Here is a 20,887-nt window from a genome sequence, read left to right as displayed (position 1 = left end):
GTAAAATCACCGAATAGTTGTTGCTTAATGAAAATGATGATGATGATGATGATGACCAGAGCAGCAGAGGCGCTTTAATTGGCCCGAGATGGGAAAGTTTACCGTGATAAAATGGGTATTTTATGGAAGAGTATTAAAGGGGGAATATATTAAAAATTGTATGCTCTCCCGAAATAAATTAAAAACTGCATCAAAGAAAACTTTCAGCCTTTGTGGCAGTTTTTTCCCTGAGAAAAAGTATGACATCGAAACTTTGTAACTTTTAAATTTTGCATATAATGCGTATGCTGAAACTGCTGATAGTAAAGTAGGGTAGTAGGGTAGACAATAGTTTATATATAGTGTCATAAAAAGTAATGCAAAATATATAAAGTACAGCAAGTACCAGGATAGTATGTCTCAAAAGCAACCCTCCCAAATACCCATAGTTAGGTAAGTTTTTGGCAAAGTTTTCCCAGATGAGCATCCACAGTTCACACAGCCAAAAGAAACAAAACATTGGCAAACAACACCAAGCAGCGAGACCTGGAATCTATACCATGAGAATGACAAGTGCATAATTTATGCGAACAATGGTGGCCACTGTTTGCCATCTCAATTCACACGACAGGCAGACAAAATTGTTACACATACCAAAAGTTGAGCATTTTTTCCACTTCTCTACCTGCTTGTTTGCACAACCTAATGGGCGCATTCATTTTATTTCTCAGAATAAGGAGAGGAAAAACAAATATTTTCTTTAGTTATTTTCCTCTGAGAATTGTGTTATATGCTTAAGCGGAAACTTTCAAAAAATAAAATGTATTCCAACAATAAATAAGATCGTTTAGGCATTATAATAGACTTTTTCCTTGGATGTCTGGAAAAGTTTTCTTCGCGGAATTAGGAGTAGGAGACTGACTTATTTGCCTTCAATTGTCGAATAGATTTGGGGGCGGAAAAACAGAAACATAAAACACGTTGTGTATACGCCGTGTTGTTAGAAGGTTTGTTTTGGGGCTGTCCCGAATTATTTGTTCTACACATTACCTATTTTGTTATGCAGCTTGTGTTGTGGTATTTCCATTACTTTGTTTTACTTTCGCATTGGGGGTTTTGTGGGGCTTCTGGGATGACCTTGCCATTCAAACGACCGCCACCCCAATGCCTTCTTAGTCAATGCATCAATGCAACAGCCTCGCTTCATCAGCGTTAACCCTCGAAAGCCCGCAGGCTGGCACTGTCCTTGCTGGCTCGTCTTTTGTTTCCAATCTAGGGAAAGCAACGAGTGAGCCATGGAATACAAAATACCTTACTTGAGATATTATACTATATTAAAGCTTGAACTAAATATATAAAAAAGATGAGAAGACTTAAGATACTTTAATTGCTTCTTTCATTGGTATTTAAATACAATTTTTAATCAGAGAGCTATACAAGAAACGAGCTCTTTAGGTCATTCGATTCACCCTCTTGGACCTGCAATCATGCAACCCTCCTTTCATCTGGTTGAAAATCTCGGAAAGGGTGACAGAAAGAGTGAAATTGAAAAGAAAGGGGAATAGTGTTGCACAATAAAGTGTGCATTCGGTCGATGGCACTCTTACGAGTTCGGTGGCTTTTTGTTCTCGATATTTATCACGTCCCTCGTCCTGTCGCCATTTCCCCCACATTGCATTTGCATTTGCATGCCTTTAGTCCGGGAGCGTAACAAAAACTTGTCCCACAAGCCGAATCAACAAAAGACACAAAACTTTTGGGCAAGTCCTCGAGTCCCTCGAAGAAGACAAGTGGCTAACGAAATTGCTTTAGCCAATCCCATACATCCCATCCTCCCCCAAAAACGAACACTAGCGGCGTGGCAATGTTGTGCAATTTGTCAGTCGTAAGACGACAAAGTCTTGAATAACCGCTGGGGCTGAGGAAGCTGACTGCATCCTGATTGTTTAGTTTGTTATACGTATCCTGTTTCAAATATGATTAGACCGCAGAATTGGCTTTATTGACATTCATTTGTTGTCCTGGTAATATTTGGATTGTGTAAGCAGACGCCTCGGGGTCTCGCTTCTATAAATCACAGCCTTTTCCCAGCTCAACTCTTTGGGGAGCCTTGGAATAAATCATAGCATCCTGTCTGCTCCTTCATAAGCCTTCTGGCGTTTTAGTCGAGTTCAAGACTAAAAGCGGCTTTTGTTTTGCCAGTCTGGGAAAATATTCAGATTAAATCAACAAAGTGCTAGGAATAATTTGCTAGTAAAGCCTTATACACGCCTAAGCGAAACCAGAGAGCATATTCTTTTTGGCTCAGAATACTAAACAGTGCCCGCAAAACAAAGGACGGCAATCTAAATAAAATAATCAAGTCAAATGGTCCGAGAGGCGGACAATCAAAAATATATGCTAGTCTTCTGCGATTCAATGCATTCACACAAAAGGCTAAATATAATTTGCATGGCTGGATTTTTGCCAGGATCCAGGGAAAGGACACCAGGAAGGTGTTGAAGGGCGGGCTCCTGCTGTAGAGGAAAAACCAGCTGTCACAACAATGCCGAAAGCCAAAGCCAAAGCAAAGTCCTGGCCAAAGCAGTGTGGGTTTTGTGATTTATGGCCAGAGTGTGTTCTTTTGTGGCAACTTGGCTAAAAAGGTGCGTTTCCTGGCCAACCACAAACATAACTAATATTTGTGCAAAGTCCGACCTCTGTGACTACGACAACTATCCTGCTTCCGCAGGAGCTTAGCTGATTTTTCCGGAAATGGGTGTAGCTGCAATTGATGTTGGAACAACTACAGCTGAGGCAACCTTCCGCTTGGGAAACTTATTTGATTTAAATTTTTGCCAACTATTTAAGCACTTTTCCTCCCATAATAGCACATTTCAGACGTTTCACGTTCTCTCAGTTTCAGTATTGTTAACCCACATTTTCATTAAGCTATATACTCGTATATATACACTTTTGACAATGCCTTTGACGATATTTTCTGACATCAGCCCGCAGGGCCGGGGTTTGACACAATTTAATTCGTTTTTTATTAAATTTATGTAAATTCTGGTTCGTCTGCTTGCAGGACTCTCACTCCCTTGGCGAGGACTAACTGAAAGTAAATTGAAATTGTAAGTAGCCGAGAGCATTTTGCACATTTTCCGATTAATCCGCTGAAAACTGTAAATTATGCTGTCAGCATCAGGGTCGGAAATGGGATGGCGATGCGGGATGCGGGATGCGGATGGGTAAAACCGGGAATAAGCCACAGGCTGGCAGGTCAGAGTTCAGCCATGTTGAACGATTTCTGCAGTTGGCCAACGGGCCGTATGATTGATATTCGAAATGGTTGCCGCTGTGGTTTGGTTTTCCGTTAAATTAATGCGCAGCCAAGGTGTTAAATTGCCCGTAACCGCGCCCACAGCTCTAAACACCCCCAAGGCCGCCGCCCAAAATGAATTTAAAACAATTACTGCTTAGCATGTACGGATTTAAGGAAGCTCAGAAGGCTCAAAAAGGTTGTCCTAATCCTTGCATTGTGGCAAAATGACATTAAATGATGAGCTTTATGCATTGTCCTACTATCATCTCTGGTCTTTTGTGGCCTGCGGCAAAGATTGAGCAATGTCCTTGACGTAATAGGACAAATGGAAACTAAACAATGGAATTTTCGATATAGGGATTGCCTCTCGTCATACGCTTCGAATGTCCAGGTAATTGCCGGAGCATTGTGCATCCAAGTGACCAAGTGATGGTCAGGAAATCTGATTGGGAAATTTTCAATGACCACTGAAGGATGCCTGAATTGATTGGCATGACAGAGACAAGGGTAAACTTATGGCAAAGGAATTGGCCTAAGGGCTTCTAAGCCAATATTGATTTAATTAATTTAGGTAAAGTTTCAAAATATTTCCCCTTCCTTTGTTCAATTATTTATTAATAATTGCCAACCTAACTCCTACATTGGACTCATTTAACGAACTTTCTCTGGGTAGCAACATTTTCAATTTACCCAATGTTGCCATTCAGCAAATGCAATTTGCTTTTCGTTCCCCTCTTTTTATCACTCATACGTCATGTGGTACGCAAGTAAAAGCGCAGATCGGATAATTCACTTATGTAGCACAGCAGAGTGCAAAACTGTTACGTTTTTGGGTCTTGGTCTTTCAACCTTGCCACGTGGCGAACATTGGTTTCAATTTGGTTAGCAAAACGTGGGGGCCAAATGTACAGAGGGATGGGCAAAACGTTTGAATTATGCAAGTCGAGCAGCTAGCAAACGTTCTATTTTCGATTTCGAAATGTGTAGCATGTGGATAAAATTGAATTAATGCGCAGGAAACGCTGCCAATCCAAAGCCAAGAGCTGAAGGACCACATGTTGCAGCTGCCCGAAGTTCCCATCCATTCGTTCCTCTCTTTAATTGTAAAAGTTTAAATTTTTCATGGGATTCTAGAGCTGAAACGAGCTCCTTCTTACCACCCAATCTGGCTTACTTAGAATGGAAACGACACGGTGGAGGCCGTGCCAACTCATTTGGTGTCTGGTGGCGCGAAACTCGCACCATCCGCTTCCGACACAAACGTGGCAAATAAATTTTTAAATCTGCCCGAGAAGAGGCAGATGTCCGCGGGAAAACCTAAAAGCACTTGATGTACTATGTAAAAACCATAGGAATTTTGGACAGGACAAGATATTGCTTCTTAATAGGGTAACAAAGATACAAAAAAATTATTGGAGTCTTAAAAGTTTAATCCATTATAAGAAATTCCTAAAAAGAAAATTTAGAAATATTTTATTTTAAGCATTTTTAACATTTAATGAAATTTTCTTTAAGCTTACATAAGTGTTAATATTTCTTAGGAGTTCCCTTTGATGAGTACAAATGATACCTGTTAGGTGTTAAATACAAGGTATTTTCGAGTCGAATCTCGACCTCGCACACTCAAACTTGTTGAATCCACTTCAGAGAGTGTAAAAACAGCAGAGGCAGTCGCATTTACGGCCCAGTGTCCCAGCTGAAGGTAAAACGTGCGAAGGACACTCGAGATGAGAGGGGGAAGAGGCTGGGTTTTTTGGTGGGAATGGGCTACGGGGGGATGGGCTGCATGGAAGCCATGACAAAATGTAACAGATTGGCCGCAGACTCCACATTCAAGGCGGTGCACAAGGCTATAGCCCTGGCAGAGAGAGCATAGAAAAAGACAGGGCCACGTAGAGCTGCATATTTAATCCTGTTGATTTTTATTTGTTTCCGTGTTGGCTCGTGCTCGACTATTTTTCATGGCTCTTTATCTGCCTAACGATTCTGCAACCTGCCAGTGAGCCAACCACCCACCCCCAACTGACCTTGCACGTGTCCTTGAAGGCGAATCCCCAGGTAGATGACTAAATTTCCCTTTCTCCAAGATGAACTAATTCTCGTATTCAACTTCCCGATGACATTTTTAATATGCAGGTACCGCTTTTCAAGCGCTTTTCAAAGCAAACGAATGACATCTTGATTTGCATAACCTTTCGAGGCAGGGCAGAAATATGCAATAAAAGTGAATACCAAATGACTTAAAAAAGTAGCATTAGATTTCCATATAGCTGGTCACTCAGGGAAAACATAAATAATCAGATCCTGATACTGTTCTCTTCGAGCTTTAAATAGCTCCCCAAGGTGAGCATGACGCCGTTTTGGCTAGGTTCCCAAGCTCACACAACTCCCAATGCACCAGTTAACGTGAATTTATTTAACTGACACCCAGAATAAATGAGATCAACAGAGATCCCATCACAGTTCGTTGCGTTTGTTAGATTTTTCAAGGTTCCGCCAAAACAACTGAAACGGAATTAGAGTCCCACAATTTCGATTTCCATTTCAATGCGGGTTCGCGCTGTACGAGCATAAATCAAGCGCTTCAACCCCAAAATGAAATTCAAATGCCAGCTCATTAAAGGCCCCAAGTTCCACTAACTAACGGCGGAAGCTGATGTGGTCAGAAGAAAAAAAACTGGTAATAAAAATTAGCGTTGATATAAATAGTCCGAAAAAACGTGTAAATCTCGGCGGGGCAAACACGTCGCCAATTACAGCGCGTGCCTTCAGTCAATCAATCAATCAAACAGGCCATCGGTCAGTTATTGGTGGCACGATCGATTTTGACTGATTCACCTGCCACCCGGAGTGCGTTGTGAAAGTTGCCTGCATGTTGGCCCAGCTCTAAGAGGTCCAAGTAATAGCAGTTGGCTTTAATGAGCTGTCAAAGATGACGGCGGTTACGAAATCTGGATTAGACTTTAGTGGGCTCTGAATTCGAATGGAAAATTTGGAAGTTGATAGAGTGGACTTTCAAGAAAACAAATATTTAAAACAATTTTTAATGGTCAGGCAGAGTAGTCATTTTCAAAGCACTCTTATTTTAGCTTCCACTTTCCTTTCAGAATATTAAGTCACTCGTCATAGTAATCAGTGTAAAAGTGTAGCAGCACTAATCCTAAGTGGCTTTCGCTTAAAGGCCCGAGAAGTTGAGTAAAATATTGGCATTAACTTGGCTTGGGGCTTTACCAAAAGCGCAGTGAGCCGGAAACCGCTTTCTCAGCCACCTTCAGTTTGAGGATATCTTGCTTATTAAGTTGGCCATCTAACCGCAAGAGCAAGGAGATCGGTGATGGCACTGTGGGGGCACAAGCTAGGATAAAGTTGAAGATGTAGCCAAGCTTGCCAGCTGCCCAGAAGGAAAACTGATGGCATCCCAAGGTCATTATCCTCATCTTCGGCTGCCTCATCATCATCGAGTTAATCAAAATGCCATTGGTATGGTTGGTACGATATGGCCAAAACTGTACTATAAACAGAGAAGAAGAGCGCAAAAAAAAGGAATTAGCTTGAAAATTGTTATAGCATTTTGTGGTTCCACTCACCGCAGAATCAAATCGGCTTAAAAACACGCTGAAGAATTCCCTTTCATGTCGACGCGTCTTCATGCTTTTTCTTTCATTACTCTGCACTTGTTTTCATTTACTTTTTTTCTTACATTTTCTTTTTTTTGCTAGCTACGGCCCTGCTCATTCAGTGGAATTCTAAAGTTACTTGACCGCAACAAAGCGTTAAATTGTGCCGAGTTGTTTTCACCACTTATTTATATCAAATTTGTTCTTAATCAGCTGAAAGCGTAGCCAACTTTGCCCGCCCCATGACGGGCAGTTTATTTTGAGTTGCAATTGAGTCCGCAGTCACCTTCCAGGCATAATGCTTAACATCTTTTCATAAAAGGATTCGCAGGGGGAAAGTTTCTTGAATGGGAACTGTTTAGTCACCCGAATTAGACGCCCGCAGGAAATGACCAAGTCAGTGAGCTATTATCCTTGGGAAAGTTACAATGAAGGCATTTTATGAAATTGAGATATTAATATTTATATAAGAAACGTTAAACTTATTACATTCCTTAAGGGCGCTGAATTTATACAAATTTTTCTATTATGCTAAGTAGTTGAAAGACAAAAGGCAGTCAAGTTTCGAGGGGGCTACTAAATGGTTCTCTATTGAATTGCTGGAAAGCATTCAGGCTAATCAATGTACAGGAGCTGCCATTGCTTAACATGCCAGACGCATTATCCTGCTAGCTGATATCCTTTGGCCATCAGAAGCAGATTGTTGAGCCAGGGAAAACATCCAGACCGGCATAACAATAACACGACGTGGAGGAACCTTATCCTTGCCACATCGCAGGCTACGTGCGTGGCATGCCACTCGGCGAGATGTTGTTCACCTGATCCCAGGATGCGGATTACGTGCCGGACACTCTCAATCGCCTTCAATTGCTCTTCTTTTATTTTTTCCTTACCACGCCCATAATCCTTTCGCGCCCCCTACCCAGTAGACTATGTAAAATTAAGAAATGCTCAGTTCTCGAGTGTCACTTGCCTTGAACATCTTGGTCTCTCGTTTCGTGGCCAGGAAAATTATTTAACTAGGAGAAAAGGTAAAAGAAAGGTAAAAGACGGAGACAAAAACTAGGTCAACTGGGCGTTTTCCACCCACTTTGCGTTGTCCCTGTAGGCTGTTGAAAAATATAAAGCACTAAGCTTTTATGAAGCAATTAAGCCCGGTTAATAAAATCAACCTTTTGCTGACGACAAAACAAAAAACCCACAGATAGGAATGAGCCAAATGGGCATCCGTTCCCGGCAATTAGCCTTGAGTGTCTTGCATAATGTATGTGTCCAATGAACTGCCAAGGGGACTAATAGGCATAGACAATAAGGATGGATGAGACGAGGTGGGCAGGCGGGTCTCAAAATGTGTAGAAAGTTAGATCAAGTGTAATAAATACACTCTGCAGCAGGGCAAGAGGTTAATAAGACAGCAGGGCACATTTTAGAGGATTCTTTGGTAGGCGATAAGCAAACTATATCCCAAAATATAAATTATAAAGATAGTATTTAGAATTAGATAATCCCCAAATAATCCACTTACAAGATAAATAAACTGTTTTCCTTGCAAGACTTTACATTCTTAGCCCAGTTTTGCAGCTTAGTGTAAGTGTTGCAGGGGCCTGTGCCTAATTGGGAATAAATATTTTATTGGTGAACCATAACAATACAGCTACCCAAGAGATGCGAAAGGAATATTTACGTGAGCTAACTTCCAAGCGGGAAACGGCAAGGGAGTATGAATTTCATGGCATCGGCGATAGGGAACCACCGCTTCTGACCCGTCCAAAAGAGAGAGAGAAAGAAAGAATACAGAGAAAGTGATGGCCTAGACCCACATAGTGCACAGACATCAAAAGTCAATCAATGTAATGTCAAAGCTACGTGGCTATCTGCCCAGCTTGGAGTCGCATATAAACGAAAGAAGGGGGCGTTGATGGCGATCCGGGGAACTGTACCCGAGGGGGCGGGAAAGTCCCGTGGTGGTGCACAGCTTGACAGGAATATATTGCACTCGCCGCCCAGTTGGATGCCTTACCATCACCTGGCCACGCCCACCCAGAAAATGGTTGCAACTTTACGGCTCTGAGCTAACTTACAGCCCAACCCAGCTCACTTTGCAGATAAATGTATAGACGTGCCTGCATGTGCTGATCTGGATCCCATTGTTTTTCGTACAAAAGGCTCCAAAACAATCAGTGGAAAGTAAGCTCAAATAGCGAGTAACAACAAATATTTAAGTGCATTTGAAGAATCCCGTTTTTGGCTGAAAACTTTTGTGGTTTCATGGAAATTTCTGTTTAACTTAGATGTGGGGTTTTCCCACAAACTGGCTTTAAAGGTTATTTTTAATTAACAAGAAACTTTGTTAAAGGCTCTGCCCTCCAATCCCTAATGATCAATGTTGTGTTTAAGAATCTTCCCCAAAGCCATAGCCATGGTTACCCAAAACATGGACCCATTAAGAGAGCTATTCGGCAAACCCTTTCACAAATATGTGCCATATTTCATGCCCATTAAATCAATAACTAATTTTAATAGTAAGCAGTAAGCTTATTTAGTAACCAGCCATTCATTACATGGACTCTAATAGGTTTATAATTATGGTCCGCCCCCTTGGCTTCCTAGTCTCGCTGCTTCCCTGTTATTACAATTTAATTAAAATACCATAAAAAGGCAGCAGCTGGCCGAGATAGCGAACTAACAAAGTGAAAAGTGAGACGAGATTCTGATGGAGTCCTGGTAAATAGCCGGGCTTAGTATATCTCTGGTGGGCAACTATCCAAGAGTGGGATGCCGTACCGTGATTACGGCGTAAGCTCACAGTCATTTAACTTTGACATCGCTGCGCTTCATTTAGCACACACTATGGCACTCAGGTTGGGTATTGACTATCCTTATAGAGTTGCAGTTTTATGTTTCAATACTTACAGATGTTTGTAATGTGATTTGTATAGATATCTTCTTAGCTTTGGAAAGGGAGTGAACTATAAACTTTTGGCTCTTAATAAAGTTACCTTTCTAACTCGCATTCGCTGATCCGTTCGTTTGGTATTTGCTGTTTAATCATCTTATATATTTTCAATAAATATTTCTCATTTAATCAAGTACGAGAGCCATTAAAGGCTTTTAAGCTTTCCCTTTCAAAATATAATTTTATGCAGCCGCCACAAATTATGATACTAAGGGACTAAGGACCAAGGGGTATTCACTTGGCACTCTCGTTCTATTATATGCATATCCTTCAGTCTCCTGTGCGTTGGCCATGCAGGGTAATGAGAACTCGAAGCCATTTAATTAATGCCGAGCATTAAGTGCGATTATGTGGAATAAATGAGCAGAAGAACCGGTAAAAGCGATTACCCTGCAGGATGGGGCAATTGCTGAAACAACTCACTTAATGGTCAATTGACTAAAAGCAGCTTTACAAGTGTTAAATCGAACGAGAATCGATGCACCTTGCCATGGGTTTATCAGCACTCAGTTTAAGCACTCAGTTTAAGGACTCCCTAAAACTTTGCCGAACTTTAAAACGGCCCGAAAAGATCTTTATTTGAGTGGAAGTTTGCCTGAAGTTTGGTAAATCAAATCAATTTTAGCTACTCACGCATAATGCGAACAGCGGGGCCACCAAACAAACAAACAAACAACAAAGACAAACAAAGAACGGCTAACAAGCAACATGTGGGATTTGAAAAATGTTTGCCATTCGCGGTAAATTATTCAGAAATTCCGCTTTCTTAGAGGCCTTTCTGCAAATGATAAGAGATAAGCAGAAGCGTTGGAGTGTTCTTAGGGTAAAAGGGCCAAGCAAAAAGAATATAAAGTAAACACAAGCAGCCAGCGAAAAACTCAACAACTCCAGATTGCAAATAATAAAGGGAAAACAGAAAGGAAAAGCTTACGGGAAAATACTGCCAGTCATGCCGACATCCTCTGTTGCAGGTAATTGAAGAAGAATGAAAGCAGCCGGGATACAAGGAGAAAAAAACAAGAACGTTATGGAGGAGGACAGCCAGCGAAATATGCTTTATTGATTGGATAAATATTTAATGCACTTTCGCGTTTCGTTGGGGAAACACTTTCCCGGCCGAGGGGTTTGGGAAATTTGCGTGTGAAACGGCTTATTACGGTCACGTTCCACCTATAAAAGTAGCCAGCGGAGGGACATTGAAAGTTTTACCCACAATTCACAGGACTTCGTATCCTGTCCACCTGCCTCAGACCCTTGAAAGTCACAGGACACTGGCAATAGTAATTCCTAGGAAACAACAATAAGACAATTCCTGGCAAATGGCTTGGAGTTTATGGAAGCCCCTACTGAGAAATAACGCAGAAGACCCTCAATTTCTCCCGAATGAAACCAACTTTTGCGCTATGCGAATTAGCTGCAAAAGTTCGAGGGCAAATGTGTATGAAAATACACCTGGAAATTGTTGTATAATTTGTACACTGAAAGAGAAGAGGGCAATGGTAATGGGACATGTACTTCAATCAACAATTTATGGATAACTTCTCTTAATAATCATAGATTTTTATAAGTTTTATTTCATTCTTAGTAAACCCTTTTACATTTCGTGTATTTGTAAGTTTCGAAAGTTGCTAAGTAACATCCAGTTACGTTTTCCTGTGGAGTATAATAGTTTATAAACTTTTTACCCGGGAGACCATCAAAGAGCACAGTTTCCCTCAAGCGATATGATGTGTTAAACCAACTACTGCTCTAATTTAACAACTTACAAGTAGTTTAACAGCGATCTGGATGCCACCTCTTTGCCTTGTCAGCCAGGTAACTACCTGAATGAAATTACAAAATGGGAAGGGGTTGATATTTGCTGAAGGGCTGTGATGACGTTTAACATCATTAACTGTGTCCTTTCATGTTTTGGTGGTCGTGGTCAAGGCAAAACAAACAGTCCAAGAGCAGCCAGGCTTTCAGGGCCAAAAGAGCTGGACAAAAACCCCGGCATGTGTTTGTGGAGTTTCCGGACATTGGCGGGTTGGGTTTATCGAGTGGCAAGGGGTTATTTACCCTCCCTGCCGTTTCAGCCACATTATTTGTCTGTTTGTTGACCGTAGTGCTCTCTTTCTGTCGGCACAAACTGTAAAAACTGTGTAAAAATCACGTTCATCACATAAACACACACACAGTTCCAGCCCCAAAATTACGCATGAAAAACGAACCGCAGCCGTAGGACTGGCATAATTAATTACCCCTTGGCCGCAAACATTTTACAGCCACTGTCTGGCCATCGAAAGCCCCATGAATTTCTCAGGGTCCTCGCACATTGGTTGACCAAAAATAGCCAGGATGGGACAGGACAGGATGGGGTATGAATGGCCATGTCTATCTGGCATTCCAAAATCGCCAAAGGGGTCAAGTGTCAAGTTTTAACTGTCCGCTTGTGGATTCAATTTACTGGTAGTTATTGGCATACTTCATGCCAACCGAATGTGGCTCAGGGCTGAAAATGATTGCCATAATTGCATTTCACTGGAAAGTAAAAACGATTCAGATAAATTCCCGTCGGTGGAGGGTTTATCTGCAAATGACACTTTTGAAATTTATGATTACACGAAGTAACAGATAAAGCGGTCAATTTGTGCTATCTCTAATTTGGCTAGACAGCTGGAAAGCTGATTAGATTGTCAAACAAATTGGTGGAAAATCAAATTAAATCTCTGATTATTTTAGCCATTTAGCTTTCTGTTTAAGCCTCGTTTAAATCCAATCCAAAACACCAATAAGTGAATTTTGAAACACATCTTCCTAACATATGTCCAATTAGAGGCACATGAGTCAGAGCTGGAAGACAACTTGAAGATTGCACAATCCAATGGCAGTCGACAAGCTCCTCAATTAAGTCTCCACATTGAATTGAACATTAATTGGGCGATCAGCTGGCCAAGGGGGTCATAAATCGAGGCTCTGAATGGAGAGTGACCCTTGGGCATGCCCATTACCCGAATCGTCCAGGTGAACAGCATTCAATTAAGAGTCCAAGTGCGAACTTGTAGATTTCCCATCGCTCGTGTGCAATTGTCATAATTAAGAGTGATGAATGAGTCGGCAAATAAGGCTAGTTTTCAGTTGGAAACTCTGGTGAGGAAGCGAACATGGATTGTCTTTGGCTACCATTGGTTCTGGGACTGCAGATGGCGTGTCTGGCATATTTGTTAATAGTTTTCAATTGCATGTTCTTAGTCAAACAGCATTCCTTAGGCCAGTGGAAACGGAAGTTCTCAAGTCAGTCAAGTTCCTCAACTCAAGGCAGACTCTAGATTCCTGACTCTGCTGATGAATTGCACAAATTAAAGCTGAAAGATATTTTAAATGAAAATGTTAAAAATGTGGTTCAGGCTCGTTGGTCTTCCTGCGCGCTTCTTTGGCTTTTGTTTGTCGTTGTCTTTCCGTTTTCCTGGCATCTGTAATGGTTTTCTTACGCTTTTTTTGTTCTTGGCCAAGATACGGAACAGATTATATGGATAATTTCAATTTGTCTGGCTTTGGAAGCGCAGCGAGCAGCGAGTGGAACCGCTTCTTCGGAATTCATTAGAGTTCCAAGCATTGCAGATGCACTTGAACCCGCTTAAGCTGGCACTGAGCAGTTTAATTAGCAGTAGGGTAATTACTTAATTGTTATCCTAAATCAAAACCATAATTGCCTTTCCTGCGAAAGCCTTTTAAAATATTTGATTTTGCCCATTCCGTTCCTCTGGCATTATTTTCTTCGCACCTCAGCAAAACCATTATGGCATAAAATATAAATTACATCATCCTAAAACTACGCCCGGCTAATCAGGTTATCAGACAAGGCCAAAGCTCATAAATTTCAGCCTTACGTCAGCCCCCTGAAAGTGCAGAGAAACTAATAAAAGGATTCCCGACTCTTATCTGTGGGCGAAACCAAAACCACAGGTTGCAGAATTTTACGGTCAGTTTAGCATTTCAGTTTGAGCGTGTCAATGGGCCACGGAGCTAATATATATACTCGGATATATATATAATATATTCAAATCAAAATGCGTTTATAAAACAGTAATTATAATTGCTTAAAGGAGTGCGAATAGTGGGTGCGGGTGCTGGTGAATAAATATCCCGAATTTAATTTTAATTCGAGCTTAATGTAATTCATTTTATGCATAATGACATTTTGTGTTCTCTGTTCTGCTCCCTGCTTGGCATTGTAATGGAATTTACATTGTGGCGTCTGTCGCATCTGTGCCCATGGGGCGTATGCGTAATTTCTGTTTTAACCAACCCCCCGAAAGTTGAATAAAGGATTGTTGAAAACATTACATATGAGTAATTTGGACACTGTACCATTAAGTACACTCAAACAAAAAACACTTAAAACGGCTTTAGTTTAAGTAAATATGTGCGGGAAATTCATCTGCCATTTCCTTGCTGTTTTTCCTTTCGCTCGAGGGGCAAATATTGACTATTAATAAAACACACACTTGCATCTTTGCAGGCAGCACGTTCTCCAGTCCGGTCCAGTGCACATCCATCGAGCAGCACCAGCCGGGTTTTGCATGCTGCCCGGGCAGATAGCCCCGGCGTGAGCACACACACACATCGGGCAGGGTGAAAGATATAGCTATATAGCCACAGTTCCGGACACATCGTGTATATCTCAGCCAAATGTATGCCGGCCGGGCGACACAATTTGCCAAAACCATCAGCAGCATGGCGTGCAGCATTCAGAAGCAACCTCAGGCGCCACAAGCCGTGGATCCTGGCAATGCCGGATTGGATCGAGTAGGAGGAGGTGGTGGTGGCCCCAGTGGTGCTGGCACCGTTCCATCCACACCGAAAACCACCAAGACAGCCCAGCCGAGGGGCTCGCTGCCAACGGATGTTAACCAGCCACCGTTGGAATTTCAATGGCCACCACCCGTTCCTGTTTCGATACACACCAGCAACTTGCGCCTGAACATGATGAATCAGGATCCCAAGGACCTGCACACAGCCAGGGCAATCATCGAGGAACTGCGCTCTAAGGTGCGATTCCAGACGGAGCACATTATGAAGTGGAGGAAGGCATATGCCATGCAGGTTAGTAATAGTTATAATTAAAAAATTAACCCAAAAGATGTACTTTGTAACACAAACCTCTTCTATCTATAACCAGGTCCAGCAGCACTATCGCTATCAGAAGGAGAAATCAGACCAGATGAACTCTCTCACCTCACAGCTCCTGCTGTTGGAATCCCGTCTGAAGCGAAAACAGAAGCAGATTGCCAGCCTGTTAAACCACCGGGAGTTGACCATCCAGCGACAGCAGAAGATCATCGATACCTTATCCTCTCGCCTCGTGGATCATGGCCTGGAGACCATTGAAGCTAGCTATGCCAACGAACTGGACTCACTGAACGATTCCGATTCAGCTGTGGTATTAGAGGACATCGACTCGGACAGCCCGATGACTTTGGGAACGCGGCGGAAGAGCAGTGGAGCTGGAGGATTAGGTGGTGTGCTGGGCAGCGATGGGATCACCATTGTCCGCTCCATATCTGATGCAATCGAAACGAATCACAACAAATACGGAGCAGCCAGGCGGAACAACTGCTTTCTACGACGTCCAGACATCCTGGAAACTGTCTACTCCGTCGAAGAGGATCCTGAACCCACTACAGATGTGGCCGAGAAGCGGGACAAGTTCAAGAATCGATCGGACAAGGCCCTAAGCTCCAGCTCAACCGAGGGTCAGATAGATGCCGCCAGTCCCTCGGCCTCCGACAAAGCCAAAGAGTCATCGCCAGTAGACGGCGGACCCACCATTCCAAGACGACAACTGGGTGCCCTCAAAAGATCGCCCAGTCATGATTCACCATGCACCACACTCAGTGTCAAAGTACCCCAGCTCCAGCCACCATCTCCTCCTCCACCATCGGCTACAGGACAGCAGGAACCCCTTAATGGAAAGAACCAGGTGCGTAATAAAATATATATTCAAATATTTAGTTTTTAAAATAATTATTTTTAATGCTTTGAACTTTCCAATCATTTTCCAGGTAACCAACTACAATCGGGTTATGCTTAACCATCGGTCAGTGACGAAGCCCAAGGACGTGAAGTACAAGCGCATCAACAAGGCGAAGTCAAAGAGTCTGGAGGAGTTGCGGGGGCGTCTCAAGAACCTAGTGGAGCGACCGCCTGGACTAGATGGTGGCTACTCCAGTGGCATGATGCCGCAGACGGCGCAGTCGTATGCGTGACATTCGCAGCAGCCCGACGGAGCAGATTCCCAGAGGTCAACGATGGAGGGGAAGAAAGGTCAACCGGAGGCGGCGATGGAAGCTTCAACTGCGTCCTTGGCAAGTCAAGGAGGAGCTCGTCCGCGAAGGGAGAGCGCGGAGCCAATGACCTCGTCCTCCATCTCTGCCGTCCAAGAGCCGCAGGCTGGCAGACATGGTTTTCCCAAGAGGTCGCTGACCTTGCCGCGCATCCTGGTGCCCCGCCAATCGACGGCGGGTTTGGCCAGCTCCAGCGGTGGTGGCGGGAGCGGGCGTGGCGGCTTCTAGCAATTAAAGAAATTTTTCATACGCAATTGTGATAAAAAGTAAAAGAAACATTTTCTTCCTCTCCTTTTCAGTTGCTTTAACATGATTCTCTTTTGTAACATTTGTTTCCTTGACATTTATCCTGAGCTTAGTTTGGTGAACTTTGCATTTACTTAAGTTTAGTTTTAGTTTTACAAAACGGAACTGCATTTTGACTTAACATTAAACATGATTTCTCAAATAAATAAATCATTTTTTAAACTTATTTCTGTCTATGATTTTTTCTCAATAACAACTTAAAAACAAAAAGCGTATGAAAAATTTCGTCACCTCAAAACAGTAAGTTTAAATAATTTATATATGAACGGAAAGTGTACTCGAGGACAATATTTCCAAATCCCAGAAGTTGAATGGTGAGTAGCTCCAGTCAGTCCCAGAAGTGTGGGTGAAAATAGGCTAGAAAGGATATTATAAAAATTTACTAATATTATTACTAAATAACAGTTAAGATTAAATACATATGTCTAAGCAAAATGTTAATTGTTAGTATTGTATTTTCCGCAACATTTAAGAGCTTCTCTGAACTATTCCATAATTAATAAACATTTAAGAAATTCCTCAAAAAACTAAACAAACCAAATCCATTAAGAACATATTTCGCTATTGATATTCAATCTAGCTTGTAAGCTCTACTCCATGGACTGTCTTCTAGATAACAGAATTTACAATTGATCATAAATATAAATGAGTATATTTTCTTACTAACTATTACTAGCTATTTTTAAAATATTTAATAACTTTAATTAGCCTAAGAGATGAAGAAAACATTTTATTTTTGCATTTTACGGAGATTATTTTGTAACTTGTTATCGACTATTCGGGGCCTTGATGACCCCGAAGTCCTAAATGTCAAATGTACCTTGAGAACTCGTAAAAATATCGTAAAGATTAAAACCGAAAACCGGCATTAACCTAAGAATTAGAATGTACTTTGGTGTAAACTTTGACAATGGCTGCTATCAGGTCTCAATTATGAAGAATACAAATATTTAAAAGCCAACTCAGTACAATGCTTGGACAGCTGCAACATAACAAAGCTATATAATCGGAGTAATATATATATATCAACTTATATCAATATGCAACTCGGTGTTTCAGTGAATGTCCTACAGCAATTTCATGTACCTACACAGTGTGTTAATTCAAGAAGCAGATTAAAATTGTTGAAAACATTTCCAGAATTTGTACTATAAGAATATGCATATGTAATGTCAATAAAAGGTAAATAATCAGATATAAGTAATTGGTAAAAGAAACCTTAAATTCATGTGTCAATTTGGACGTTAATTTAATTACTTTAAGCCGTTTGTTGCGAATGCATTAACCGTGTGTTGGCCAACAATCGTGGGTAAAGCGTGTTATTCTGAAAATAAATATAGTAAAATATATGATTAAGTACTTTTTGCAGAAATTATAAAGTATAAAGAAATAAGACATAAGACCTTTCCTTCAAATGCCAAAACCTATTTGCCTTTACTTGATTTACCGTTAAATGTTTTTTTCCTTTTCTTTTACTTTTCAGAAATTCTGACTCAAACTTTACTTTACACAGGCCATATTTACACGATTTTATTACTTTACACTCGATTTACTTTTATAGCCGTAAGTGATATCTTAATCATTCATGTCGATTCTGCAGACCTATTTCGTTTACGTTATAAGCCAATTGACAAATGCTGAATATGAATATATTATATATATAGTCTCAATCAATATACCGATTCTGTGCAAAACAGAAGTGCAGTAGGAAGAAAAATAAGCTAAGTATATGCTAAGATGTGTAATTTACAAATCTAATTGTTAAAGTTATTTGTGTGCATGCAAATTATAACTGTCAGTCGGCAAGGCGGCATCTTTTTTTCCTAGCTAGCTTAATTAGGTAATCGTACACGAACGAACGAACATTAATGGCCATTAATTTGCTCACTCTACGAAATTCAAATAAACAATACTTGAGATATTTTCTACTTGCGCTTAATAAAACAAACTAAACCTAAACCGGCGACGATTGTTTGGGCAGGGGTCTTTGCTCTGGGTGAGATCAGTCTTCATCGAGCAGCGATCACGGAAGCATGGCGAGATCAGAGCGCAGTCCGAGTCTTCTTATCGGCATCACTTGTTGGTCCCTAGCTCTGTGCCTTATCTGTCTGGTAAGTGATTAGGTTCAAGTTGATAAGATGGAGGAAACTTATTGATTATCTATTGTTAGGCTCTAGCTGATTCTGCCCAACTCTCAGAAAGCAACCAGAACACCTTGACTGGGAATACAATTCAAGCGGTGGAGAGACTCTACAATCAGGTCCTCTACTCCACCGTAGAGGATGCCCGCCAAAGACTTCCCCACCTTCCAGCCAACGAAACTATCGATCGGCAATACTTTGAGGAACTAGACTTGATTGCCGGAAATGAAGACTACTATAGCACTGCGTACTACATCTTCGCCTGGATCAACAGCGACCTGATGTACCACAAAACCCCTGACAAACTGCTTGTCGAAGTTCTGCCAGGCGAAAAGACTTCCATCAGAAACTTTTTTAGCAAAGTTAAGCCACATCTTAGCAAATATCTGCGGCAGAGTCGACAGGATAGGTCACAGTTGGTTGCCAATATCACACGATGGGCCACCGATAACGAGGACAGTCTAATAATGACCTTTTTGGAATTTCCGCAAAACCTTAAGGGCCAACTTCCAGAGCTCCATCTAATGGACTACTCCAAACTGGCTCAGGCCTTAATAGAGGGAGTGGCCAGGGGTATTTGGACGAATTTATAGTGAAAAGACTAATATTAAAATACAAATACAATATTTATAAGTCCATTTTTTGAACAACCTGAGATTTAAATATATAAAATATGATACTAAAATTAATGATATTTTTATTTTGAGAATTTTAATAACGGAAATTTGCTGACTAGGTCGTCTTCAGTAACCTTTTGGAGGACTTTTTGGAAAACAGGATTATTTAGTTTGCAAATCGAGTTAAATAAGATACAAATTACTTTATTTTCGACTTGGACTCACACTCCAAGAATAGATCATAGACTTATCCTGCACTTTCCTCACCTTCCTTGGCTCTCAGAAACTGTCACTTTTAGGCAATAAAGATATAAACGTGACTTTATAATCGCAAAATGTATGAATTTCACTAACCGAAAATTAAAATACAAAGGGGCAGCATTTGCCTAAAACGTTCTTATCACGCACATCAAACTCTGAAGACTGATTACAGTCTACTATCGATCTCACGATGCCTGACTATTTATTATGTAGGCGTTCTCGTTTTTGCTTATAACTTGATGGAGTTGAGATGTAGAAAACTGGTGGATTATAAAAGGAAAGCGATCAAGTGAAATTGGCTACAGTTTCAATACAATGGCTAGCAGGTTAACTTGGAGTTTTCTATTCGCATTTGCTGCCCTGCAGTCATCGGTGAGATCCTTCGATTTGATATATCGGATATATCCAAGTTTTTATCTAATCACAGCTCGCAGCTCCTCCGGTGAACAGATGGCAGTTGCAATATGAAGTGACCACTGAGCTTTTTCAAGTGGTAACAAGTACTTTGGAAGAGTTAAGAAATGTCCTTCAAGTGATAATAGATGAAGCTGAACTTATTTTGCCGCCGGAATCAGAAAGTCTCATTCTCAGGGAGCTCAAGGAATTTGTTACGGTCTTGGATTCCATAGATTTTGATGATTCACTGGAGCTAGACATCCTGGAAAATGCTCTCGAGGAAATCGAAAGCATTGTGGAAATTGCAGACAGCAAAGAATTCGAATCGGAAGCCGATGAAGTTGTCATTCAGTTATTTATACAACACGGAGTCGAGGACTTGGAAAGAAAGCTGGAAAAAATTTGGATTCTACCTTGAAAATAATCGAGAAAAAGGTGGAAAATTATATGAGCACATGGTCTGATAGTCGATTGGCCAGAAATTCTGATTTAGTTAAGCAGTTTAACGACTTTAAGAACGAGAAGGATGTCTATGAGAAGTTAGATAAGTTGGCAAATTCTGATTTTATTTAAATATAAATAGTTTTATCCTAAATATATACATGAAAATGTGGAGTATTCTTGGCCATTGTACGCTTTTAAAGATCTTAGATTTCACTGCTCTAACCCTTTAACCGAATCGCTGATCTGCAGGTGAAATTAACGTTGCTAACTTAGTTACTTTCACCCTTTGGCAATGCAAATGCCAAACAGATGAGAGCTATTACACCGAATAATTACAAAATATATCATCCATCCAGCTACCGGTACTGCAACGAGTTCCAGAGTTCACCTTTTGTATTATCACGATCGCCATAGGCCAAAGACTGATTATAACTTACTGTCGATCTCACGATCAATGACTATATATTGACTATATATTATATAGGCTTGATTGTGTTTACAACGTAGTGCAGTGATGACATAAGAAATAGGGGATTACTT

The 20,887-nt window shown here is 41.1% G+C and overlaps 3 protein-coding genes across 3 annotated transcripts in view; all 3 read left to right on the top strand.

The window, feature by feature from the left end:
- The window catches only part of LOC108114851, a 44,215-nt gene extending 27,200 nt beyond the window's left edge, over nt 1-17,015 (top strand). Inside the window, exons 3-6 of the mRNA XM_017225997.2 lie at nt 3,047-3,092; nt 14,358-14,941; nt 15,018-15,818; nt 15,901-17,015. Coding sequence (XP_017081486.1) covers nt 14,528-14,941; nt 15,018-15,818; nt 15,901-16,104 — 1,419 coding nt within the window. The 5' untranslated portion in view covers nt 3,047-3,092; nt 14,358-14,527 and the 3' untranslated portion in view covers nt 16,105-17,015. The remainder of the gene's footprint in view (nt 1-3,046; nt 3,093-14,357; nt 14,942-15,017; nt 15,819-15,900) is intronic.
- Nucleotides 17,016-18,486: 1,471 nt separating this feature from the next.
- Nucleotides 18,487-19,314, top strand: LOC108114852. Its single transcript, XM_017225998.2, has 2 exons — nt 18,487-18,599; nt 18,659-19,314. The coding sequence occupies exons 1-2, from the start codon at nt 18,522-18,524 to the stop codon at nt 19,220-19,222; spliced, it is 642 nt and encodes a 213-aa protein (XP_017081487.2). The 5' UTR covers nt 18,487-18,521; the 3' UTR covers nt 19,223-19,314.
- Nucleotides 19,315-19,807: 493 nt separating this feature from the next.
- LOC108114870 lies at nt 19,808-20,518 on the top strand. Its single transcript, XM_017226024.2, is given in 3 exon segments — nt 19,808-19,879; nt 19,935-20,298; nt 20,301-20,518. Coding segments are annotated over 3 exon segments (597 nt in total). The 5' UTR covers nt 19,808-19,822; the 3' UTR covers nt 20,477-20,518.
- Nucleotides 20,519-20,887: the final 369 nt, after the last annotated feature.

Source organism: Drosophila eugracilis, unplaced genomic scaffold, assembly GCF_018153835.1.
Source record: "Drosophila eugracilis isolate 14026-0451.02 unplaced genomic scaffold, ASM1815383v1 contig_513, whole genome shotgun sequence".
Classification (NCBI taxonomy): Eukaryota; Metazoa; Arthropoda; class Insecta; order Diptera; family Drosophilidae; genus Drosophila; species Drosophila eugracilis.
This window is presented reverse-complemented; position numbering and strand designations above follow the sequence as displayed.